At 38.1% G+C, this 27,051-nt stretch overlaps 1 protein-coding gene across 1 annotated transcript in view; it reads right to left on the bottom strand.

Annotated features, from left to right (window-relative positions):
* The window catches only part of GMDS (GDP-mannose 4,6-dehydratase), a 646,070-nt gene that overhangs the window by 115,810 nt on the left and 503,209 nt on the right, over positions 1-27,051 (bottom strand). The window contains exon 8 of the mRNA XM_046640490.1: positions 13,424-13,542. Within this exon, the coding sequence (XP_046496446.1) occupies positions 13,424-13,542 (119 nt within the window). The remainder of the gene's footprint in view (positions 1-13,423; positions 13,543-27,051) is intronic.

Raw genomic sequence — 27,051 nt, 5'->3', positions numbered from 1 at the left:
AAAGCCAAGGTTTACCTTGTTTTGCTCTCATTCCATTCTGGTTGGGGCTTCCTTTTCCCAGAGCCATGCAAACCTGGGTCTGGTCTGATAAGGTGTTTGTTTATGATTGACTCCACTGTTTGCATGCAACCATCACATCACAAAGTTTTTTGAAAGGATATAAACAAGAAGGATGAAAAGTGCAATACAAAGGCCTTTTGAGCCAGAAAATACTCAGATCCTGGCTCGACCACTCACTAGCTGGGTGACCTTCAGAGGGTGCTTAACTTCACTGTGCCTCAGTTTCCTTCTCAGTGCAACAGTATCCCTAGCCCTGGAATTAAACTGAATAGGTATGCAGTTCATGACACAGTTTTGGGCTTATACTAAATGATCATTAAAGCTATGGTGAACATGTTGTTTTTGTCTTCCTAGCACTACTTTTTGCCTTTCTTCTAGAAATAACATCCCTCTGTTAGGGGAGAACGCTGCTCCTGTCTGACTCAAACCATGGACCTCTGTGGGGCTGCCAAGGTCAGAATTCTCCCTCCCTGACAACAGGACAAGGCCTAGGAGCCTGCCCCATGCCCTGGCTTCAGTGATTGGTCTAGAGATGATCCTAGGACCCAATGGGGCCAGCCAGAATCCTTCCTCAGGATTTTTCTAAGTGGATGGCCATCAAGAAGTTTCTATTCCTTTTTGACTGTGTTAGGCAGTGTCCCCAGAAACACTATCAATCATGTCCTCTGCTGTAGAGGCACACTGAGGAAATGAAGGCGCATTCCAGCAGCAGTGAAGCCAAGAAGCAGAGAGAGAGCCCTAAGAGAGCTCCAGGTCCTGGACCCCGGTGTCCCCGAAGGATACTTTGAGTTCAGTTTCAGTCCCTTAAAAACAAAAAAACTCTGATACTAAAAATGCTCATGTACTTTTCTCCCCTTCCTAATATAAATACTTTCATTATGCGTAGGGCTTTGTTTTATTAGCATGGATACTTCACACATTAAAAAAAATTAAAAATTATATATATCATCTTTCACAACTCTTGGAGCTTAACACAATAGTCCTAATAATAAAATGCCACGCTTGATTTCTTAAGAAAACACACAAAAAAATTACACATATTTTCAGAAAATAAGATGTTAAGTTACCTCCACTGTAGAATGGAGGATATTCATTTCTTTTAAAGTATACATTTTAATAAAAACTTAGGAAGGTTATTTAAAAGCAACATGAATTCTATATTAAAAAAATGTAAAAAAAACTCAATCCCAACATAAGTAATCCACAATATATTTTTAAGCCCAAAAAAGAATATGGACAATTTCTTGAAACATGAAATATCTTCTTTAAAAAATTAAATAGAAGGCATAAAGATAATCTAGATGACTAAATTGCACCGAAAGATTATTTTATATCCTCCTGCTTTTTACTTTTATTCATTTTCCAAGTCCCAGCATTGTATTTAAAGTAAAAAAGACTCTATTTTTGCCTTCCCATTCTTTATCTTCTCTAGTTAATATAATTAGTTTCCTGCACAATGTTTTTTATGCAAAATAAATTTATAAGTCAGCTACCTAAGTAAGGAAAAAATGTAGGGGAATAAAAAATGACTGATATAAAATGATTCTAACTAAAAATTTTTGCTCCATATGTTACAATTCAGAAACAAAATCACCTTAAGACCACTACAGACAAGGACACGGATCATGGGTGTACCGACTTTAAGATACTCTCGGGACTTAAGCAACGTTAAATTTCTCAAAATGCAACATGTTACAGGAAAGCACATTAAGTGTTTCCAAGAAGATAAGCTCTTGGATATTCTCCAATTTCCAAGGTTGTTTTTGACAGATTAATACTGTAATTTTTGAAGTAAGCATACTATTTTATAAATTAATTGTTTGAAAGAACTTGACTCATCAAGAACTGGTGGGATTGGGTACTTAGTGGCTACTGGATAAACCCAGTGTTCCTTAGGCTCTGAGGTGACTTGTATTATCAAAGCTAGTACTTCATCTCATATTAGAGACCAGTTTAGTCACCAGAAAGCACCAGCAAGCAATTTCGGGAAATTCTGGCTTTGTATTTTGGAGATCCAGTCATCCTTTGGTCTCTTTCAAACCATATGAAAGAAAAAAAGTAGGTATGACTCTTGCTTTTTAGATTTCTTCATCTCATCTGTGAGCATTCCTGAACTTATTAATGACAGAAATGGAAAGTCCAGGGAACTCTTTTACCTCAATTTAGTAGATGATAAATTCAATCCAATTGCAATTCAATTCAATCAGCATTTAAATTATCTTACGAATACTGGAGATGGGAGGAGCAGAATGAAAGAGGAGGAAAAGGAACTAAACCAGCTGCGGGTGCTCACTACCCTGTCCTCATGGGAAGCTCTGGAAGCTTTAAGTCTTTTTAATTTTTAACCAAATGCCACCCCCCCCCAAAAAAAAACCCTAAAATCAAATTCCCCAACTTTCAAAAATTCTTTTTCCATGGTTGATTCATTAACATCAATTTATTTACTAAATGTCTGACACTGTTCTGGGCAGAATGAAAGGTACAGAAAGGAACTAAAACCAGATTCTGCCCTTAAGGAGCCGATTGTCAAGTCTACCAAGGAAGGTCAAGTCACAGATGACTAAAAACAAGGTCGAAAGTGATAAGGGATTGAACTTAGTGATTGTCAAGGTTCATTTCAAACTTGAGGCTCTTATAATTCTCCCAGGCTTTACTACTCAAAGTGTGGTCCGTGGACCAGCAGCATTGGTATCACTTGGTATCTTGTTAGAAATTTAGAATCTCAGGCCCTGCCGGGACCTACTGACCTAAATCTGCATTTTAACAGGATACCCAAGTGATTCACAGAACATTAAAGCTTGACAACCATGGCTCTACAGGAGATAGATTTAGCAAAAAGGTGTTCTAATTCTGATAAATGGCCAATTACTTCTTAGAAGGGGTCAGGAGTTAGAGACAATTAGATCTCATTAGCTCCATAATCTGTGTCTAACTACAAGCGAGCAAGCTTGTTCTTCCTCCTGCAACTGCTCTTCTCTGCTGACTGTCTATGTTAAGTTCCTTCTGGTCACACGAGCATGAAATGTTAGTGTGACTTTCTTTACTTTTTCTTGTCCAGGAACATATAATCAGTTTCCACATTTTATTTATCCCTTGCATTCATTGTTGACGAATGCTGTTTCCAATCAATTACACATTTCATCAATAGCAAATACTTATACAGAGCTCAGGCTGTGTCAGGCACTGTTTGAGGTGCTTCCTGTATACTAACCCATTTCATCTTCAGCCCATCCCTGTGAGGTAGGTACTCTTATTATTCCCATTTTACAGTGGGGAAAATGGAGATGCAGAGAGGATAAATAACTCCCCTAGGTAGTTACAGAGCGGGAATTCAAACCCAGGGAAGGTGGCACTAGGACTGCTTTTACGGAACATGATATTATGCCACATTGTGTACAGATGAGAACGAATGTCCTAGGAAAGGAATCAACTATGCTGTGAAATAAAGAAATTAAAACAGCACCCGTAGGAGAAAGAGTATGCACTCCTGAAGGTCTAGAAAAGCACGTTTCCCCAAACTGTAGTAAAACTGTAAGTTACTAAGTACAACAATATCCTTGGCCTTCTAAGCGATGTTCAGATCTCAGTGTGTTTTCTTTACTCATTCCTGCCTGGTTTCTGACTGTGTGGACACCATTTCGAAGAAGGACATGCTGGCCCGGTGGAAAGTGCACAGCTGTGGCGGGGACTCTGGAGCCGGAGGAGCAGCCCTGGCCCTAGTACATGGGATGGCCTGTGGCTTCCCTGCTCTCCTTCCAGCTGAGATCGCTATGCTGATGCACAGGCCCAGAGAAGATCCAGAGGAAGGAAAGTGAAAAAAAACGAACAATAAAACGTAACTTGCAGACAGCATTCACAAAGCCATCGTGATTTTATCATTCAACACTGAGAGGGAATTTTATATTTTCAGACAAATTATGAAGAACATGCATTGTAAACATTCTGCTCCCACAACTCCAATGATACGCCACAGAAAGACCTGAAACAGGTACTGGGCACACAGATGGTAATGGCCACCAGTGTGATATACTGCCATGCACAAGACTTTTCAAGGAACAAGCGAGGTCTTTATTTCAACTAGAATGATCAGCCCCTTCTATCTCTCTCTCTTTTCTGGAAGAATTTGGAAAAAGTTTTTGATTTCACCAAAATTTTATATACCACTCAAAGGCAATTTTTAATATATCTCTAAAAGCTTGATTTGCCGTTTAGTCTGTCATTTGAAACAAAATTAAGGTCATTGCCTGAAATTTGAAATAGATTTTAGTGAAACTGACTCTGCTTTTCTGAGCCTTCTCTACTGAGGGAGAGACTACCAACAACAGGTACTACCTTGGGAAGAGAGGGAAGGCATACCAGCTATTTGTTACTTAGTTTTGAACGACAGAAGAATATTTCCCAGCGGGTGATCCACAGAACTCTGTTGCTCGTGTAGGATTTTAATATAAATTTAAACATTAAGCTTGGAAAATGCTGGGTTAAACAAAGTTAAACAGTTTCTTTACTGATGGTTCTACAAGAGGGGTTGTAATATTCAGTATTTTCTAAATGAACTAGACTTGGAATGCTCTTTTAGACATCTCTTAGAATAGCAGCCTAGTTTGTGAAAGACTGTGCAGGGTCAAAAAATAGGCATTTATCCCATGGGACTACAGGACAGAAGGATAACTTGGTGACTAAAAACAGAACATTACGTCCAAGGAGGGAGAATAGCAAAGTTTTTCAAAAGAGAATCTTATTTGAGGATTCATTTGTAAGACTACCCCTAATTTTAAAAAACTGTGTGTAAGGTGACTTCTTACAACAAAAGCATATAAGTTCATTATAGAAAATTTGGACATAAAGTATAAAGTAGAATACTAAAAGTCACCCGTAATTCCATCATGTAAAAACTGCCATTATTAAATTTTTGGTGTGTTTTCTTCTAATCTTTGTAGTCATATTTTTAGGGAGTTTAGATCATACAACAGATCTAAAGTTGTATCCTGTTTTTTTTCCATCTGACATTGTCATTATCATATTTCATGTTATTCAAATTCCTCTTATGCATTATTATTTTCCAAAGCATTAGATTTTTTTTCACTCCCCAAAGCCCCAGTTCATAGTTGTAAGTCCTTCTAGTTCTTCTATGTGAGCCGCTGCCACAGCATGGCTACTGACAGACAAGTGGTATGGTTCCATGCTCAGGAACAGAACCCAGGCCACCGAAGCGGAGTGCGCAGAACTTTAACCACTAGGCCATCCGAGATGGCTCTTAAGCACTACTTTTAATAGCTGTATAACAGTTGATTAAATTCACTTAAACATTCCTTGATGATAGCCACTTAAAAGTGCCTTGCTTTCTATTCCGTTTATAAAAAATCAACATTGAGGTATAACATTGAGGGATAATTTACAAACAGTAAAATATGATGAGTTTTGAAAAACATCTGCACTCATGTAACCACCACCACAATTAAGACATAAAACACTTCCACCACCCCAAAAGATTCCCTGTGTTTTCCCAGTTAGTCACCCCACACTCAGCCCCAATCACGCTCAGGCAACCACTGATTGGCTTTCTATCAGTACAATCTATTCTTTCCTAGATTATCATCGAAGTAGAATTATACAGTATGTACTCTTTTGTGGTTGACTTCTTCCACTAAGTGTGATGATTTTAAGATTCATCCATGTTATTGCATGTATCAGCACTTTACTCCTTGTCATTATTGAACAGTATTCCACTGTATAGACACATCACATTTATTTAGACATTCACTGGTTGATCAGACATTGTGGGAGGTAATGCTTTATTAGGAATAAAGCCATTACGCATATTCATGTATAAGGCTCTTATATGAACATACATTTTCAGTTTTCTTTGGTAAATGCCTAGGAAAATTGCTGGTCATATGGTAAACATAGATTTGATTCTATAAGAAGCCAAACTATGTTTCAAAGTGTTTGTACCATCTATACTTTCATCAGTAATGTATGAGAGTTCCAGCTGTTCCAACCTTCTCATCAATCCTTGGCATTGTCGCTCTTTTTCATTGTGGCCATTCTAAAGGGAGTGTAGTACTATTACACTGTGGTTTTAATGTGCCTTTCCCAGATGACGAATCATGTTGAGCATCTCTTTATATACTAAATGGCCATCTGTATGTTTTCTGTGTGAAGTACCTATTTAGATATTTGGCCCACTTTTTAATTGAGTTATTTGTCTTCTTATTTTTGAGTTATGGGAGATCTTTGTATCTTCTAGATACAGTCCTTTGTCGGATATGTTATTACATTTGTTTTCTCCCAGACCATGGCTTGCGTTATCATTTTCATTTTTTCTGGTGAGGAAGATTGGGCCTAAGCTAATATCTGTTGCGAATCTTCCTCTTTTTTTTTTTTAAATCCCCAAAGCCCCAGTACATAGTTGTATATCCTTGTTTTAGGTCATTCTAGCTCTTCTATGTGGGATGCCACCTCAGCATGGCTTGAAGAGTGGTGTATAGGTCCTTGCCCAGGATGTGAACCAGTGAACTCTGGGCCACCGAAGTGGAGCGTGTGAACTTAACCACTTGGCCATGGGGCTGGTCCCATGTCTTTTCATTTTCTTAATGATCACTTTCAAAGAGCAGAGGTTTTTAATTGTGATATTCATTTTACCATTATTTTTTTCTTTTATGATTTTTGCTTTTGGTGTCCTAAGAAATCCTTGACTTTGCCCCAAGTTGATCTAAACATTCAATGAACACCCCCCCGACACACAAAACAAAAAGCTAGAAAGAACAATAAATTGAGCTACATGAAAATGTAAAACTTTTGCTATTTGAAAGGCACTGTTAAGAAACTGAAAAGGCAAGACAAAGACTGAGAGGATATATTTGTAAAACATACAAACTCTTACAACTTAATAATAGGAAGACCACCTAAGCAATCTGTGCCTACCCCAAGGCTGCAAGGCTTTCTCCTATGTCTTCATCTAACAGTTTGTTAGTTTTAGCTTTTACATTTAGATCTATGATCCATTTCAATTAATTTTTGTGTGTGGTATGATTTATGGGTTGAATTTCACTTTTTTTCCCCATATGGCTATTCATTATTTCAGCACCATTTGTTGAAAAGACTATCCTCTCCCAATTAATTATCTTGACATCTTTGTAAAAATTCAATTGGTCATACAAGTTTAAGTCTATTTTTGGGCTTTATATGCTGTTTTATTAATCCAGAAGTCTATCTTTATGTCAAAATCATGCAGATTAAGCATTAAAAGGAGTCTTAAAATCAAGGAATAAATGTTTTTCAGCTTTGATCTTCTCTTTCAAAATGATTCTAGATGCTTTGCATTTCCAAAGAAATTTTAGAATCAGTCTGCTAATTTCTACCCAAAAAGCTGGTGATTTTGATTGGGATTGCACTGAATCTATAGATTAATTTGAAGGGAATCAACATCTTATCCACATTCAGTCCTCCAGTCCGAGAACGTGGTATATCTCTCCATTTATTTAGAGCTTTTTTGATATCCCTCTTCCATGTCTTTTAGGTTTGAGTGTACAAAGCTTTCATATATTTTATTAAAATCATCTCTAAGTATTCCATTTTTTCTGATTCTATTGAAAGCAGTATTGTGCTTTTTTTTAACATTTCAATTTCAAATTGTTTATTAGCAGTACATAGAGATAAAAGTGACTTTCATATATAGAGCCTGTATCTTGCGACATTGCTAAATACACTTGGCTTTAGTAGCTTTGTTGGTAAGTTACTTAGGTTTTCTAAGTACTCCATCATGCTATCTGTGAATAAAGACAAATACATTTCTTCCTTTCATTTATTTTTCTTGTTTTATTTTTGACTAGGATCTCCATGACAATGTTGAAAAGGAATGATAGGGGCATGACCGGTGGTGCAGAGGTTAAGTTCGCACGTTCCACTTTGGTGGCCCGGAGTTTGCCGCTTCCGATCCCAGGTGCAGACCTACGCACTGCTTGTCAAGCCATGCTGTGGCAGGCGTCCCACATATAAAGTAGAGGAAGATGGGCACGGATATTAGCTCAGGGCCAGTTTTCCTCAGCAAAAAGAGGAGGATTGGAAGCAGATGTTGGCTTAGGGCTAGTCTTCCTCACAAAAAAAACAAAAAAGGAATGATCAAAGCAGACATCCTTGCCTTGATCCTGATTTTTAGGAGGAAAGCATTCAGTCTGTCACCATTAAGTATGATGTTAATTGTGGATTTTTCTCAGAGGTTATCAGCTTGAGGAAATCTCCTTCAATTCCTGGTATGTTGCAAAATTTTAAATAATAAATACTTGTTGAATTCTGTCAAATGCTTTTTCTGCATTTTTGACAAAAATAATATGGTTTTTCTCTTTTATTTTCTTAATATGGTAAATTGATTTTCAAATATTAAACAAACCTTGCATTCTTAGGATAAATCCCACTTGGTCATGGTGTATCAACTTCTTACATATTGCTAGATTCCATTTGCCAATATTTTTTAGTGATTCTTTTGTTTCTATGTTCGTGTGGAATACTAATCTGTACATTTCTTTTCTTGTAATGTCTTTGTTTTTAGTATCACGGTCATGCTGGCCTCTTAAAATGAGTTAGGGAGTATTCTCTCTTCTAAGTGTGTATAGGAAAGGTACTATCTTCTTCCTTAATGCTTGAAATTCAGTTTCTTCAACAGTTATAGAACTAGTAAGATTTCTATTTTTTCTTGAGTCAGTTTTAGCAATTTGTGTCTTTCATGGAATTTGTCCATTTCCTCTGATTTGACCAAGTCATTGGCAAAAAGTTGTTCATAATATTTCCTTGTTATTCTTTTAATGTCTGGAGGATCTGTAGTGATGTTCTCTCTTTTACTTCTAATAAACATATATATATTTTTTTCTGTTTTCTGTTTCATTGATCTCTATTTTTATCTTGATTATTTCCTTCTTTCTCTTTGCTCTTGGTTTAATTTGCTCTTCTTTTTTTCTATCTTCCTAAGTTGGCAGTTTGGATAACTTGTTTGGGATCTTTCTTCTTTTTTAATATTAGTATTCAGAGTCACACATTTCTCATTAAGCATTGCTTTAGCTATATCCCACAAATTTTGGTATGCTGGTTTCATTTTCATTTAGTTCAAAATATATTCTAATTTCCCTTGTGATTTCTTCTTTGACCTGTGAGTTATTTAGAAGTGTGTTGTTTGGTTTCCAAATATTTGGGGATTTTTAGTATTTTTCCATTTTTGATTTCTAATTGATTTCATTTTGGCCAGAAAACATATTCTTGCAATTTTAATTTTTCAAAATTTATACAGACTTCTTTTATGGCACAGAATATAGTCCTTCTTGGTGAATGTTTCAAGAGCATTTGAATGTGTATTCGTTTGTTTTTGGCTTGGGTGGTATGTTCTATAAATGTCAAATAGGTCAAGTAAGTTTATGATGTTGTTCAGGTCTTCTATATCCTCAAAGATTTTCTATCTACTTATTCTATCAGTTATGGAGAAAGGAGTGTTGAAGTATCCAAATATAAAGTTCAGCTATTTTAACTCAGTTCTGTTAGTATTTTGAAGTAATTATAACTGGGTAGATATACATTTAAAATTTTTATGTCTTCATGATGAATTGATCCCTTTAAAATTATGAAAGGACTCTATTCCTCCTAATTAAATGAAGTTTAATTTGTCTCATATAAATATAGCCACTCCAGCTTTCCTATGATTAGTGTTTACATGTTTTATTTTTTCATCTTTTACTTTTAACCTATCTATGTGTTTATATTTAAAGTGCCTCTTGTAGATAGCATATTGCATTTTTATCAAGTCCAACAGTATCTCCCTTTTAATTAGAGTATTTCGAGCATTTACAATGGATGTAATATTAATATAGTTACTATTTATTTTCTATTTGTCCCATCTGTTATTTGTTCCCATTCTCTCTTTTCTTGTTTTCTTTTAGCTTATTTTTTAGGATTCCATTTTAACTCCACTATAGGCTTACCATTATGTTTCATTTTATTTTGTTTTAGTAGTTTTTCTAGAGTTTACAATACGCACTTTAACTTATTATAAACAGTCTATCTTCAAATAATTTTGTACCAGTTCACATCTAGAGTAAGAATCTTACAAACAATATAATAATGAAGTGCTTCCATCCTGCCCCCATACTTTGTGCTACTGTTGTCATGCAATTTATTTATGTATTAGAAACTTCATAGTATATTGCTATTATTTTTACTTTCAACAGTCAACTGCCTTTTAAAGAAATTTTAAAATGGGGGAAGAACCCTTTTCTCTCCCCCACATATTTACTATTTCTCTTGCTCTTCATTCCTTTATAAGATCCAAGCTTCAGGCTAGCATCATTTTCCTTCTGTATAAATGTTTGCTGGCAATGAACCATCTCAGCCTTTGTCTGAAAGAAGTCTTTAATTCACCTCCACTTTAAAAATAGTTTCCCTAGGTACAGAATTCTAGGTTGTGGGTTTCTCTCAGCAGTTTAAAGACGTTGCTCCATTATCTTCTGCCTTGCATAGTTTCTGATAACATAACTGTCTTATATTTGTTCCTCAGTAAGTAAATCTTTTTTCGCTCTGGCTGCTTTTAAGATTTTCTCTTCAGTATTTATTTTCAGTAATTTGATTATGATGTATCCTGGTCAGATTTTCTTTGTGTTTATCCTGCTTGGGATTTATTAAGCCTCTTGGGATCTGTGATTTTATTGTTTTCATGAAATTTGGGGAAATTTTGGCCATTATTTAATTCTTTTTCTGTGCTTCAGCCATTTTTCCCTGGAACTCCAATTACACATATGTTAGATTGTTTGATATTGTCCCACAGGTCACTGAGACTCTGTTCCTTTTTTTTACCCCCGTCTTTCTCTTTGTGTGCTTTATCTTGGATCATTTCTATTACTATGTCTGCAAGCTTGTTCATTAGTCTTTTCTTCTGCACTATCTAATCTGCTTTCACTGCCAACAATGAATTTTTCACTTCAGATACTTAATTTTTCATTTCTAGAAGTTCTATCTTTTAAAAATATATATTTTCCCTCTCTCTCCTCGCTATATTCATGTTTTTCTTAAAATACTTGAACACAGATATAAAAGCTATTTTAACATCTTTGTGTCCTCATACCACTATCTTTATTATTCCTCAGTTTGTTTTTACTGATTGAATTTTCTCTCAGTTACAGGTCACGTTGACACTCCTACTAACTTTTGATTGAATGCCAAACATTAAGAATTTCATTTTGTTGAGTCTAGATTTTACTTCCTTTGAAGAATGTTGGGCTTTGTTATGGTAGGAGGCTAAGTTATTTGTGTTGTTTGAGTCTTTTGAAGTTTGTATTTAAACTTCGTTAGCCTGAGTCTATAGTAGCCTTTACTCTAGGAATTACTCCCATTATTGAGACACAGCCCTTCTGGAATCTGTACTGTATTCTTTGAGTGATGAACAAGGTCTCTCCATTACAGCTTGGCTGAAACTCAAATGCATCTCAGACTTGAATAAACTCTAAGAAACATTCACTTCCAGTTCCCAGGTAGTTCTTTGTCCAAGCTTATGGAATTTCTTCTTACACATCCATATCTTATTATTCAATAAAGACTCAATGGGATCCTTATGCAGATTCTTGGAGCTCTTTTCCCCTGTAGCTATCACCTTTCTAGAACTCTGCCCCACAACATCTAGGTGCCTCAGACACTCTGAATTCTGATCTCTACCTCCTCAACTCAGCAGCACAGTTGTTTCCTGCTTGGAGTTCCTCTCCCACACTCTACGGTCTAGACATGTCTCCAGGAAGAGTGCAGGGCTCACCTCATTTGTTTTTTTTCTACCAGAGATCACAGACCTGCACTGCCTGTTACCCAATGTCTAAAACAGTTGTTTCATATATTTTATCTGTTTTTAAGATAGAAGGTTTATTCTGATTTCTGTTATTCCATAATAGCTAGAAATGGAAGTCTTTTCTTATATTTTAAAAATGAATCTTAGAAAACGGTTTGGCAGCTCCTCAAAAAGTTAAACATAGAATTACCATATGATCCAGGAATTCCACTCCTAAGTATATACCCCAGAGAACTGAAAGCAAGGACTTAAACAGGTATTTGTACACGCATGTTGATAGTGGCATTATTCACAATAGCCAAAAGTTGGAAGCAAATGGCAGATGAATGGATAAACAAAATGTAGTACATACATACAATGGAATATTATTCAGCCTTAAAAAGGAATGAAATGCTGATGCATGCTACAAGATGGATGAGACTAGAGAATATTAAGCTCTGTGAAATAAGCCAAACACAAAGGACAGATACTGTATAATTCTACTCATATGAGGTACCTAGAATAGGCAAATTCATAGAGACAGAAAGTAGAATGGTGGATGCCAGGGGCTGGGGGGAGGATGGAATGGGAAATTATTGTTTAATGGGGACAGAATTTCAGTTGGGGAAGATTAAAAAGTTCTGGAGATGAATGGTGGTGATGGTTGCATAACATTGTGCATGTACCTAATGCTATTGAATTGTATACTTAAAAATGATTAAAATGGTAAACTCTTACATATATTTTACTACAATAAAAAAACAGCCAAAAAAAAGAATCTTCTGTCTATAATGAAGGATTTCTCATATATCTTTCAAATATTCTAATAAACATCTGACTTCAAAATATACGTAGTGCAATAAGTAAATGTAGTGCCTAATTATAAACTGATCATTTTGGGACAAAGGATAGCATTGGCCCAACTGGCCAAATTCAGATCAGATCTGAGGATTAGACAGTAGTAATTTATCATTGTGAATTTCCTGATTTTTATGGTTGCATTGCATTCATGTAGGAGAATGTCATTATTTATAGGGAATACAGGCAAAAGTCCAGGGTCCTGGGGTATCAGGTTGGCAACCTACTCGCAATGGTTCAGAAAAAAGAAGACTATTTGTAATTGAAATTTTTCTGTAAGTTTTTTATGGTTTCAAAAATTTTAAAACAAGAGAGAAAGTATTAAAAAAGATTGTATAATGTTATCACATTGATCTGGTTAGAGTAGAATTAGCTAGAGTAAAATTGTAGTAAACCATGAATAAACCATGATAGAAAGTTTAAATTAAAAAATATTAAAAACCTTTAAAAAATTAAAAATATTAAAAAAATAAAAAGACAAACTTCTAAAAGACTAAGTTTAGATGGTGACAAACATTTGACATAGAATATAACTGAGGTTGGATGCAGTAAAGAATAAAGTCCCTGCTCCACACTGAAACTCCCTGTATTGCTTTGTAAGACAGGAAAAAGGAAAAAAGACAAACAAAACTCAGGCAGAATAGCAAGCACATATACACACCTGCCAGCAAGTGTCTGATGAGTGACCAGAAATCAACTCTCAGTTATACTTACACAATGGTTTTTCCGATGTGCAAAAATGATTTCTCTACAAATTCCCGGACGCTATGGACTTCCCCAGTGGCTATGACAAAATCCTCTGGCTCATCATTCTGTAACATCAGCCACATGGCCTAGAGAGAGAGAGGGAGGCAAGTCCAAGTTAAAGTTGCACTCAGCTGCTGTTTGGCAAATATAATGTTATCAAATGCACAGAATTGGAGTTGGGACATTGTTAAAAGGTAAACTGAGGCACATCCATATTTTTCAAGAGCGGATCTGAGCAGACACCTGTCCGACAGAGCAGCACTAAACCACCAGTGGCTAGCAGCGCTCCATCGACAGGAGCTGGGGCAAGGGTCTCACGGAGCAGACGCCGAGGCGAAGGAAAGGAGTTACCAGCTCACGCAGCTGCCTTATTTGGGAAAGCAGAACCGGCTGCTGCTGACTGGTTGTTCTGAAGTTCATTTTCCTGGATTTGAGAGCATTGACTCTAGCTTAGGTTTCAGTTTGCTTCTTTAGGCTCCAAGACATTAAGAGCCACCTCAGTCTAATGGCCTCCTTGTCTAAATACTTTAGCATGGATAGCCAGAACGTGACCATCGAGTTAATATGATATTTAACCACTACAGTAGTAGTTCCCAAATGCTACTGTGCATCAGAATCACCCGGGGGAGCATCTCAGTATAGACGCCTGGGCCGCAGTTGCAGAAGTCTAGACTCAGTAGACTGGAGAACGTGTTTGAGGGATCTTTAACACTCCAGGTGATTAAAGAAGTCCTTGGATGGCAATTTAAAGGAACAAGATGTTGAAGAGTATCTGTGGTGAATAGTATATTTCTATAGTATATTTAAGAAAAGAAGAGTCTAGAAAGCATTGTCCAATTTTCCTTTATATCATGAATAGAAGTTTTGGAAAAATCATTTAAAGACAGATGTTTGTCCTCAAAAGTAGAACTAAATTTCTTAGGAATAAAGTTGAAAATTTAACAATGTGGTGACATCAAAAAGCAGGATAATCAACAGCCATTAACGGAAAAACAATCATGTAATAAATAGTATTACCACTTTTTTTTTTTTTTTTTTGGTGAGGAAGACTGGCCCTGAGCTAACATCTGTGCCAATCTTCCTCTCTTTTGTATGTGGGACGCTGCCACAGCATAGCTTGATGAGCAGTGCGCAGGTCTGTGCCCGGGATCCAAACCCGCAAACCCTGGGCTGCTGAAGTAAAGCACGTGAAGCTAACCACCACACCACTAGGCTGGCCCTACTACCACTTTTAAGAAGTTATCTGTGAGGCAGTGGAAATGCACCAGTGTTAAGGATTTCATCAGGCAGCATTTCAAGGTCAGGTGCTCAACGGATGTGTCACACAGGTGCACTTTTTCAACAGGGATGAGAAGTCTAGTTAGGCAACAATGCAGCTGCACATGTAAGACACAAACTGGTGGCAACTGTCACAGCCTGGCTCCACTCAGTTATTACACCTTTTATCAACAACATAAAGTCCTTTAGTTTCTATAGCTTGGAACTGCACACTAATTTTCAGATTTTGTTTACACAGATAGAAAATGCATGTTTAAGAGAAATTAAGATAGCTGGTATCTGATAGCAGCATATCTCTTTAAGGAAAATCCAGGGGCTGGCCCCACGGCCGAGTGGTTAAGTTCGCGCTCTCCCCTTTGGCGGCCCAGGGTTTCACCAGTTTGAATCCTGGGGGCAGACATGGCACTGCTCATCAAGCCACGCTGGGGTGGCGTTCCACATGCCACAACTAGAAGGACCCACAACTAAACGTACACAACTATGTACTGGGGAGCTTTGGGGAGAAAAAGGAAAAATAAAGTCTTTAAAAAAAAAAGAAAAGAAAAAAGAATACTCCAAGCCAAAAAAATCAATTTTTTCATCACTCCCATCCACTTTTCAAAATAGGTAAAAATAATAGGCACTTCATTATAATGCAGTCCCCAATATTATGTGCATTGAACTCTTGTTCTAACACTTAAAGAAAACCATTTTGGTTGATTTCTCCCTTGCTGCTATTGGATAAGTTGAAAAATAGGTTGCTGAAATCAATGCGGCAGCTTATTTTCTCTTAGAAAATGCAACCAAAAAAGTTTAATTCCTCCTTATTCATTTGAATTTGTGGCAGCCTTCTAAAAATATATAGAATAAAGGTAAATATTTCTCTTTTACTTGAGGTTATCTCCTGTGGATATTTTGTATTTTTGGTCTATTACAAAACTGTTTTAAATCCTATTTTTGTTGTATGGAACATGAGCCTTTTAGGCAGTTTTATATGCCTTGGAGATGGGGCCCCTGGGTGGGACGCTGGCAAGAGATTCCAATCAGTGATAGACTGACAAATAACGGAGGAAACTGTCTTTGCTAGGAGAGAGTTTTGTTCACATTAATGAAATATCTGCAGCTTCATTTTGCACTGAGATCATAGTTGATGAATTTAGCCACAACCCTTTTTAAAAATTTTATACTAATTCTGTTAATAGTAATGATGAAGCTTGATTAGTTTTTAAAAGGCACAAAATACAGGATAGTCCAAGCGGCATGTAGTCTACAAAAGCACACTGTTAAATGCTCCAGGCCAAGAGGAGGGGTGGGCCTGATGCTCCAGCCCAGCTCTGCTGCCCAAACCCTGTGCCCAGTACCCTCTACTGTTAAGCTACTCAGAAAGTGTCTTTTTGTGATGGGCACCACGGCACGTGTGCACTCGCAGAGGCCTGGTAGGGGCCACTCTTCGTGTCTGTGTCTTGAATGTACTGTCCCCAAGGTCCAGAATGCCCTCTTCCCTCATCTGTCTGGGAACTCTGACCTCTGCTTCTAGAGCCCGTACAAAAGCCCCAGGTTTAGTCCTTGCAATGAATCCCTGCTATCTCACTAGGTCTCCCGTGACCAATGGCACACAACATGGCTGACTTCACTGGGACTGAGCCTGCCCTCTGGCCACCCTTCCCCAACTAAGCTGACCCTCTTTCCTCCTCTGAGCACACACATGCACATACAGGCACATACACAAACTTGTTTTTGCTCCCTTCCAAATACTGTCAAAGTTTTTAGGAAAAATTAAATTATGCTTTTGGCTGGAATTTCTATTTGAGCATTTTTCTGGGGATTAGTATATACACTTAAATGTGTACTCCTCAAATTTCCATTCTAAAAATAAATTTCAAATAGGTCTTTCAGGACTGCTCAGCTTATTTTATTTCTTTTGAAACACTCTGTTGTGTTAGAATGGTTTTGAAAAATCATATTTTCAGTCATGTGAAAGAAAGCAAGGGGTTCCTAAAAATAAAAGAAGCAAATACAATTACTGGCTGATGGTGGATTACTTCAAACCCTGGGACCAGCTCCCGGTGCTTGTTTTGTCCCCGACAGGAATCTGGGGATCAGGAGGAGCCTCTCACTTTCACTAGAGTGCACGCCAAGAACCTGCGCTTGCCTTCTCCATCAGACTATCTGTGGCCTTTGACCTATCAATTTCTAGGCATTTCCTCTCAAGTTCATATTGTACCAGGCTCCAGTCTGGGAATGGGAAAGGAAAGGATATACAACTCCAGATTTATTTGTTATTACTGAAAAGTTTACTGGGTTTAACAGAGGGAAAGGGCTTTGTTTAAATTTCCACTGAGCATAATTAATGGTTATTGACTGGTAAATGAAGAACAGGTGACACTCTGGATTAGCCGATAAATGATCTTGTGTTCTGGTGTGATAATGGGTTAGTAATTTGCCACAAAGCCGAAGCCCAGTGCCTCCCATCAGAATGCTAGATCATGTCCAGGACACAAAGGCCCCTCTGTGAGAAGCACTCAGCCATTCACCTCCTTATACAGCTGCACACGCTGATTTGGTCCATTTATTCTCTGATGGATAGCACAACTGAGGCAAAAGTTCACCACTTCTCACCTTCCTGTTCACATGCTAAACACATGACCCATGGCACGGGCAGGCTACAATCTGTGATCAGAGCACCACCCAGCATTGGCTCTGACTACAGAAATGATTTTGCGGTTACATGTTTTAGACGTCAGTCTTCTCTCTCTGTCTCTCAAGGAATGAAGGAGGAAAAAGACGGAGTCATCCCACATTCCTTCAGTGCCCTTTAAGGATGTGACTGACCTATCCACCTCCTCAGATACTTATTTACTTTCAGGCCTGACCTGATCACCAGTGCAAACGAAAAAATCTCCTGCTTTTTAATCCATCCCATGGAGAGGAAAAACAATCAGTTAAGAAATGTCCCAAGGCTTCAGATTCTTCCACATAAAAACGTCCCTTAATGGCAAATGAACAGTGCGGTTTTCAAATCAGGTCTCACATTCATTTTGCTTTTAAGGCACATGAAGTTTAGAGGAAACCTGACTCTGTACCATTGACACTTGAAGGCCAAGTCCAGGTGGTTATAAATATTGCTTAAATTTGGACATGTGCTCTCTTGTAACTATATAATTAACCTATCTGTTCTACAAATCTAATTTAGAGAACTTAAAACAAAACTTTAATTTAAAAAATTTCAAATAAAAATACTTCTCTCCCCCAATCTTCTCTTTGGTATTCAAATCATGAATGCGGAAGCGGGCAGTGAAGGGTCATTCCTCTTCCTTGACCTGGTAGCTCTGGAAGCTATTCCCAGCTGGCCCAGTGAAGGAGAACACCCAGAGCACATCACCACAGCCGACTAACTACACCTGATTCCATGCATGCCTTTTGGGGTGTGATGGATGTTTGTCTTAAAAATTTGGATTCTACAATTGCTTCCACCTCGCCATTAACCTTCAGTTCAGGATCCAAGCCACAAACACTTATTAACTGAGCTGTCATCCATGAATAACAAGATTTGTTAATCAAGGTTATGTTTAACTATGTTTATTTGACTGCTACTTTTTCAGCCCTGTGCTTTTGTGCTTTATGGGCTACTGTCATAAAAATAATCTTAAAACAGAACTATATATACTTATTTCAGGGGAGAAAGTCTATGAAATAATTCTAATAAAAATCATAGGAATTTGAACAAATAGAATTCCCAATAAAGGATGCCAAGTGTGGATCCATTCACATACATTTTGTCTTTAAACTTTGTTCAGTAGCTGTTTTCCTGTAGACAGCTGGTATTGACAGTTTGGGTCTGGACTTCAAGCAGTCCTGTGCTAGGCCAGGCCTTATGCTTTGTGGGACCCACGTAGGTAGGTCTGAGGGTTAGCCTGGGAGCGTACTCCCTACTCTGGTATAGTTGGACAGGTACCAAATGATTAACAAATAAAACTCTATCAAGAAAACTGTCTAGCATAAAACCAAAGGCTGGTCTTAAGGCCCTCTCAAATCTATCAATTTTCTTCATGGGCAAAAACACAGTGGTTTGTGGATTCCTTTGATTAAGGGTCCTTCAGACAATTTAAAGACACAAAGTTAGTAAACAGGAAAAAAATCATTAGATAATAAATTAATAAAAACACCAAAAATAATAGAACATAATTTAAAAGCCATATGACTCTTGCATCTAATTTTTGCTGTTAAGATATCATTCTACACTGATATCATATGCACTGAAAGAAAGAGGCCATGTCAAAATCTGCCTTGCCCTTTATCTTTTCTTCTAGCCAGGTACACTGATCTATAAATTCCAAGGTTGAAGGTTAGTTTTTCTTATCCCTGGAAACAATGTAAAACTTAAAAGCTTCTAGTGTGAATCATTCTGAGCCAGTTTTTCTGGCATTTCATCTGCTCTTTCAATATGCAGATTCAAGTTATGTATTTATTTCTTCTATTACTCTTTGACTATATTTTATCTCTTCTATTTGTTCCATTTCTTTTTCTGCACACCAAGTATGTACATGTTGTATCTCTCTTCTTCTATCTTCTATGTTGATTATATCCTATCTAATCATTTTTATGCTTGTTCTTTTCCATATTATTTTATGTGATTTCCTCCTGCCCGTTCATCTGATTATTTTTAGTAACATTTTAAATTTTGTTGCTAATGGGGCTTCAATTTCTGGAATGATTTTCTTTTCCTCTTCTATATCTGTCCTGATTACTTCCAGCTTAACTTTTCCATTTATTTTCTCTAAGCCACGGGTCAGCAAACTTTTTATCAGAGGGCCAGATAGTAAATATTTCAGGCTTGTGAGCCATATGATGTCTAACACAAATAGCTAACTGTTGCAGCACAAAAATGGCCACAGATGACACAGAAACAAATGGGCATGGCTGTGTTCCAATAAAACGTTATTTACAAAAGCAGGTAACTAGTCCATGCACTGCAGGTGGCCCACCCTTACTTTTAGCTAACTGAACAAAACCACGTTGCCCATAACTTCTTTGAATCTGTGGAGGACAATGATCTAAGCTGCAGCTACATATTTTTCCTTGAATAATACTCCTTAGGAGATGTGCCATTCATCTGTTTTGTTTTCTCCTTGCAATCCTCTGCCCACTCCCAACTTAGGTATAGACCCTGGGGTAGTGCCTTTCCAGTTATTACTACTATTTGAAGAAGGCTGGATATTTGCTGAAGAATTGTATGAGGAGCAGCAAGAAAGTGCACTGAGGGCAGCCTACAACTTCAATTCAAACTTCGCTCAAAAATCTCTCACCAAACTCATTACGTTCTCGGCCCAAGACAATGCTGTTCTCATTTTTCAGCACACAGTTGGTTAGTGTGGCTCACAGAATAGCCCATAAATCACACGGCCACTATTGCACTATCTGGCAATTATTGTTTTCCCCCTGCCTTCACCCCAGATCACAATCTGCATTGCTCCTCAGCCAGGAGGGTACATTAGTCAAGAAAATGGTTTCTCCTTCAGCAACATCTTCCTGCCATTCTGAAATATCAAAGTGGTTATCTATAAAGATATTCTCCACTCCTACATAATATCATTTTGTGGGCCTTTTGGGACTGAAAATTAACTCGAGCAAAATCTACAGCCTGTATATATGTATGTATGGTCAGCAGAATATATTCTGAGTGCACAAAGAATTATTTTTGACAATTATATGTATCTTAAAGTTATGCGACCACGTAAATAATGTATGAAAGAAGTTTAACAAAAAATGCACATTCAAATAAAGGATGTTTCACTTGTCAAATGCTGCTTCATAAGCCATCCTAACATTTGGTGGCTTAACCTTTTTATTGTTCAGGATTCTGCAAGTTAGGAATTGAGGAGAGCTCTGGCGGGGATGGCTCGTCTCTGCTCCCTGTGGTGGTGGCTGAGGTGATTTGACTGGGGCTGTAGGACCAACATGGCCTCCCTCACAGCTCCGGGTCCCTGGATGCACTTCATTTCTCTTCCAAGTGCCCTCCACCCTCATGGGCCCTCATCATTCACTAGTCTAGCTCAAGCTTCTTCACAAAACAGAAGCTACAAGGCCTCATAAGGCCGTGGCCTGGAGTGACTCAGTGTTACTTCCTCCACATAGTATTGGTTACAGCCCAAATTCAGAAAAAGGGGAAACAGACTCTCCTCCTTTATTAGGAGAGTGATAAAGTCACACTGCAAAAGGGCATGCACGGTGGCAGGGATTATTGCAGCCATCTCTAGAGAAAATCTACCATAAAGGGCTATCTTGTGACGACTACAACATCAGCTGATTGTTTCAATGTGGTAATATATACTTTTGTCTTTAATATAAGCATTACTGCTTCACCTTGTGGCTTCCACATAAAGCTCCATCTATCTTTAACTGTGCAGTGATAGTTAGGCTTCTATGAGGGCAACAAGAATTCACAGACTAACACCTGGAATATGGAAACTCATTTGCAGGTCACTATAAATTAACAGATGCTCTAACTTGGCCCTAACATCATTACTATCACAACATACCTGCCAGAAGAAGTTGTTTCCTGGAGCTCACCCAGACGCCTACCTCAACCAGGTGTTTTCAATCACCTGCTCCCACCTGCATACCCAGGTAAGCCATTCTAGAATTAGCTCCCGGCTCAGCAGGAACAATACAAAAGCTCTGGGTACACAGCAGGAAGTTACTTTACACTCATGACCACCTGATTGCCCATCTCCCTGCTCGTAGTTCCTGGCCATGCTGCCGAAACATGTTCTTGGGAAGCCAGCTTTGACTTTTCTGTGACCTTACCCCTCAAGCCTGTCTGACCACCTACTTCTGCCTCTCGGTCTGACTCTGACCTTTGGAATTCAATTTCTGGGCTGGTCTTCGGCTCCCTTGAATAACAGGTCCTAGCCTTGCCACAGGTCTCTCAGTTCCAGTGTTGATAATCATTGTTACTAGGAAATAAAAACTATATACACACCATATTACGTGCATTAAGGTGGACGTAGATAGGACTTTACAAGATTAGTCTAAAACTGTGCTGCCCAATGGAAATATACTACAAGCCACATATATAATTTTAAATTTTCTATTAGCCACATTAAAAAAGAACAAAGAAAAGGAGAAGCTAATTTTAATATGTTTGATTTAACCCAATATATACAGTATATTATCATTTCAAAATAAAATACTATCAAGATATTTCACATTATTTTTCTATGTATGAAGTCTTCGAAGTACAGCATGTGTGTTGCATTTACAGCACATCTCAGTTCAGACTGGCACACTTCAAGTACTCAGTAACCACATGTGGCTAGGAGACACTGCATGGGACAGAGTAGGGCTAAAGAGCTGGCCTTGTGTAAGGAAACAGTCAACCTACTATGTGATGAACTGTCCTAATCCTGTTTGCTCAACCTGTCAATCAAAAGATTCTGCTGGGGCTGGACGGAGGAAGCGTCTTCATCTTTGTTGCACAGCTGGAGGAATAATCCCCCTCTCCTCCCTCCTTTGTAATTGTCTCCACTTCTTGATTTTCCCTGTAATGATTTCATCACTAGCAGAGAGAGATCTTCAAAAGCAGTATAACTAGCTCCTAATTTATGATCATCTGACATTTGAATGCTTGCCCCTTTCATCTACAAATGGGCAGTAATACCACACCCCACCTCCCCAACTGGAATGCCTGGGGAGTAAATACCTGGAGAACAACTTATGGGTATGTTGAAGAGCAGTCTTGAGGAGAGGAGGCAGGAACTCTCAAATTTTAGTGTGTGTTAGAATCATCTGGAAGGTTAAAACACAGATTGCTGGCCTCCTCTAGCCCCAGAGTTTCTGATTGAAGAGGCTTGGGGTGGGGCCTGAAAATTTGCATTTCTAACAAGTTGCAGGGTGAAGCTGATGCTGCTCGTGTGCGGACCACACTGAGAGCCACTGCTTGCTGTGGCTGGAGCTCAGACTTGGAATAAGACCACTTGTGTTTAAACCACAGCTCCAGGACTTACTGGGTAACTTCTGGCAACTTCCTTAATCTTCCAGTGTCTCAGAAAAATGAGAACAATAAAAGTACTTACCTCATAGGGTTGTTTTTAGGATTAAATTAGTTAATATATGTAAAGTGCCTGGAACAGTGCCTGGGACACAATAAGTGCTTGAGGACTATTATTTATCAGGATGATGATGATGACAATGATGATTATGTAGCTTTCGAGGGTTATTGGTGCCTAGATCTAGTTAGTCTCCATGACCAAACTCTTGCACCCATAGATGGCAGGCGAGGGAAGACTGAAAGGGTGGAGTAAATTTAATCCTGATTCTGTTAGTCAGAGACACAGAATTTTATAGCTGGAAGGGGCCTCAGAGATGTTCTCATTCAATTTAATTCATTTTAAAGACTAAGCAACTGGAACCAGAAACATTCTATGACTCACCTAAAGTCACACACCTACTTAGTGCCAGAGCTGAGACTAGAACCTGGATTCTCCTTTTAGTATTCTTTTTATTGCATTACACTAACATGCATTTTCCTAATAGCTGTAACTAGGGATGCACTTTCCTATGGAAACTGTTATAAACGGCTTTTAGGAATAGCTGTGTGGACTTCTGTGGGCTAACAATAAATATTTATGGAACGCCTGCTAGGTGCCAGGCACTGTGCTGGGGTCTGAGAGTATAGCAGCTAGGGATAAACAAGGTAGACACTGTGCCTGGCTTATGGACTTCCAACATTTATATAGGAAAAGGATTTTAAAAGTTCAACACTTGATTTAAGAACTTCTGAGACATAAACTCCAGGTAGTATCCAGAAGACATCAGGCATGTAACTTTCTAAAACTTTCCTCCTAACCAAAACTATTCCAACCCACAGCTCTTGCTGAAGGAGTGAATCAAGGCAGCTATATTTAAGTCAGGTGACGTCTGTGTGCCTCCCCTCCCTCCCAACTCCCTTATCATGGATGGAGACTTGATATATTCTGGGCCAGTTGGAGTCTCAAAAAAGTCTGTAGTAAGAGACTCAGAGATTGAATGAGTAGGATAGCCCTGAGCATTGGAGCTGTGTGGCTGCCACATAGGTCCAGCCAGCCCTGCTGAAGCCAAAGGGCGGCCTGCAAAAGGAGCACTGCCGAGTGCAGCATGGAAGGGACCTGTTTGGGTGGGTGTGGGGAAAGAGACTACAAGGCGGTAGGGAGGGGAGGAGAGATGCACAGACATACAGGAAAGCAGAGTTCATGTCCAAGTTCCTGTGAAGTATCCTGATGCTCCTTATGATAAATCCCTTTTTACTTGAATTTCTCTGAGTTGGTTTCTGCTTCTTGCACCAACAAACTCAGATGAAGACAGCTGGAGACCAAACAAGACTTCCAGAACTTTGCTCAGTCTGTGAGTGTGTAAGACCAATCATGCATCAGGCTCTTTACTCAGTGCTGAGAGAACAGTTCCAACCGGGATAAGGCACCACCTGGGACCTCAGAATCCATAGGGAAGACTGCTATGTGCCCACTCAGCAGCCAAAATAGCACAAGGCCAATGGGATAAATGCTAGCAGAAAAGGAGGCATGGGAGCACAAGGGAGGAGACAATTAATGCAGACCAGAGGAGCAGGATTGCTTCAGGGGATTTTTACCAGTCTGCTTTTTAATCCCAGTGAGCACCGATGACTCCCCATTCTTCAGCTCCTCTGAAGACTGCAGGCTAGGACACATGCACCATCTTTGTCACTGGGAGTTAGTGTCCCATTCAACTTCTTCATTTAAATTCATTTCAAATGTGTTTCCCCACAATGTCCTCATTCACAAAAATCAGGATTTCAACTTAAAAGCCACTCTCCCACTTAGTTCTCTTAAAACTATGCTTAAATAGATATAGATTTAATCATTCTGCCTTTAATTTTTGGCCGCTAAATATAAAAATATCCCAACATAAACAGTACATAAGCTTTGTTCTTCTGGGAGGTCAAATTGCTCTTATTGACTTGGTCTTACCCATGAGCGTAATGTTTCTGTTATCATAACTTTTTCCTAGAGGCTGACTCTGTCATGTCCTCGAATGAAAGAGATAAAAAGAGAAGCTAGTTATATTTAAGAAAACATTTATTGTAACAGTAATATTTAGGCCTAGTGACACAAGAGGAAAGAAATTCCACTATATATAAAAAACAATTTAGAGACAACTTCTCCTCCAATAAGGGCCCCTCCAGACAACTGAAAATTAAACAAAAAGCCCCTTTGTGTTCTTCAAATTAAAAAAAAAATCAAGACACCTCCTAAAAGTTCAATTATTTTAAAAACACAGAGATGGTGATGTGAGATTTTTTTTGAGTATTTATAACTCTAGATGAAACCTAGAAAAACAAGCCTTTGATAAACTGAATTAATAGTTTCAAAATATTTAACTTATCAAGTATTTGAAAATTCTAAAATGTCCAAAAATATTTTTAAAAAAACTTTGGAGAAACTTAACTCAAATTATCAGACTCTGGAGAAAAAACATCTATTTTTCAGTGACTAAAATTTTCAGCAGTCTGAGAAGTATCAATGACTGCTCAAGATCCATTATTAACAATAAAAAATTGTCTATTACTACACAACACCATAAGTAATGTCATCTAGCAAATGCTAAAGGTTGAGAACTGAGGAGCAATCTTTCCTGTTAAAATAACACAAGATTTTTCACATTCATTTCATATGAATGAACAACGTCTTCATTGTTTTCCTGAACACTAATTTAGTGTTGTATTTTTTTGCTTGTGTCAACGAGTGTCAAAATATTGTTCTTTTAAATACATGAAAGTATTTGCATAGAGCTTTATTACTGATCTTTAGATGTTAGCCAGAGGCAAAATAAAACAGAGACACTCCAGTTGGGAAATCTCACTAGCAATGAAAAGCAAGAGTCTTTAACATATTCTGCTTTTCTGCCAATTTTCTTTCCCGAGTACACAATGGTTTATTTACCTCACAATTGGTGAAATTAAAAGCAAAGTCAGATACAATAAAACTATGCTTCAATTATAAGACACAAGAATTCCATTTCCCTAAACACGAAACAGAAAGTTTGCAAGAAGGAATACAAAAACTCTTAAGAGGAAGTTCTAAGATCCAGACATGAATTAAAATACAATAGCATATACATCAATTACAGAAAAGTCAAGAAACACAGTGTGTTTCAACAATGAAGTGAGAAACACCTGGGCAATTTTTATTAAGTTATGGCTTTCTGCATCATCTCATCGGTAAATGCTCAATTGACTGTAATTGTTTGCATTTATCCCAGTTATTAAGAAAAATAAAGCCACTACATTTTCTGTCTTTTCAAAGTTGAAGAGTCCACAACCAGGTATCTGATGTGGTTTTCAATTCTGTTTTTTTCCTCCCTAACACTAATTATCTTGCCATCATGGTATTGCCCAAAAAGACAAAATGCCCTTTCACAGAAGCGTAGGCTCCAGCTGATGGGTTACTCACTACGAAACTAAGGGCTGTACCCTGGTTGCGGTCAGGAAAGAGCAGTCCCGGCGCATGGTGCCAGGACAGGCTAGACTAAGGCCATGCTCGCACTGCGAGAAACCAGACCAGCCTTTCAAGTCAAGTGTTGGCTTGTAGACATATAAGTTAATCAGCTATGAAATAACCACCACAATGTTCTTATTGATCATGAAAGGCTTGTGATGCAACTCTTGGCCTGGAGAGGATCTGTGCTTCATTCTTTCAGCCTCCAACTTTCAGAGAAAGAGAGCACTTTAAGAATGGTATTTACAAAAGACAGATGCTAATTTCATGATTTGAACCTTCCTAGGAAGACGTGCAATGTGCTGGGTCTTGTAAATGAAGTATACTAAACTCATCACATTCATAAGCCGGTTCATTTTTCAAAGAACAAGATAGTGTTTTCATTGCACTGCACTTACTAAGAGTAAAAGGTTAGAAAGCTTCAGATTGATAACATTTCAAAACTAAATTTTAAACGTTTTCCCGTAAATCTTTTTCTTCTCTGTGAGACACCAGGTAACGTTGATAATTTTGTTTTTAAATCGGTGTGACTGATACAGAGAACGGCTATTGAACATTTGCTGCAAAAGTCATAAATTAATTTAAGAAGCTGGTAATTTTAAAGTACTAATGTGTGCATAGGCAGAATATTTAGTATACTTTTACTGTTCTTGAAAATGAGCCAGTGTGATAATCATACTTTCTGCTCAATTTATACCGATTTTCAGTTCCCATTTCTAGTAAATTCTTTCTAAAGTCATACAGGGGAAAAACAAAAGTGGGTGAGGGGGACTTGTGCTGTCAGAGCTTCAGGATGTATTACTGTAAGATGCTCCGAAATGTGGGCCA

The sequence above is a fragment of the Equus quagga genome, chromosome 15 (genome assembly GCF_021613505.1).
Source record: "Equus quagga isolate Etosha38 chromosome 15, UCLA_HA_Equagga_1.0, whole genome shotgun sequence".
Lineage (NCBI taxonomy): Eukaryota > Metazoa > Chordata > Mammalia > Perissodactyla > Equidae > Equus > Equus quagga.
Note: the sequence above shows the minus strand (reverse complement) of the source record. Positions and strands in the feature narration are given on the sequence as shown.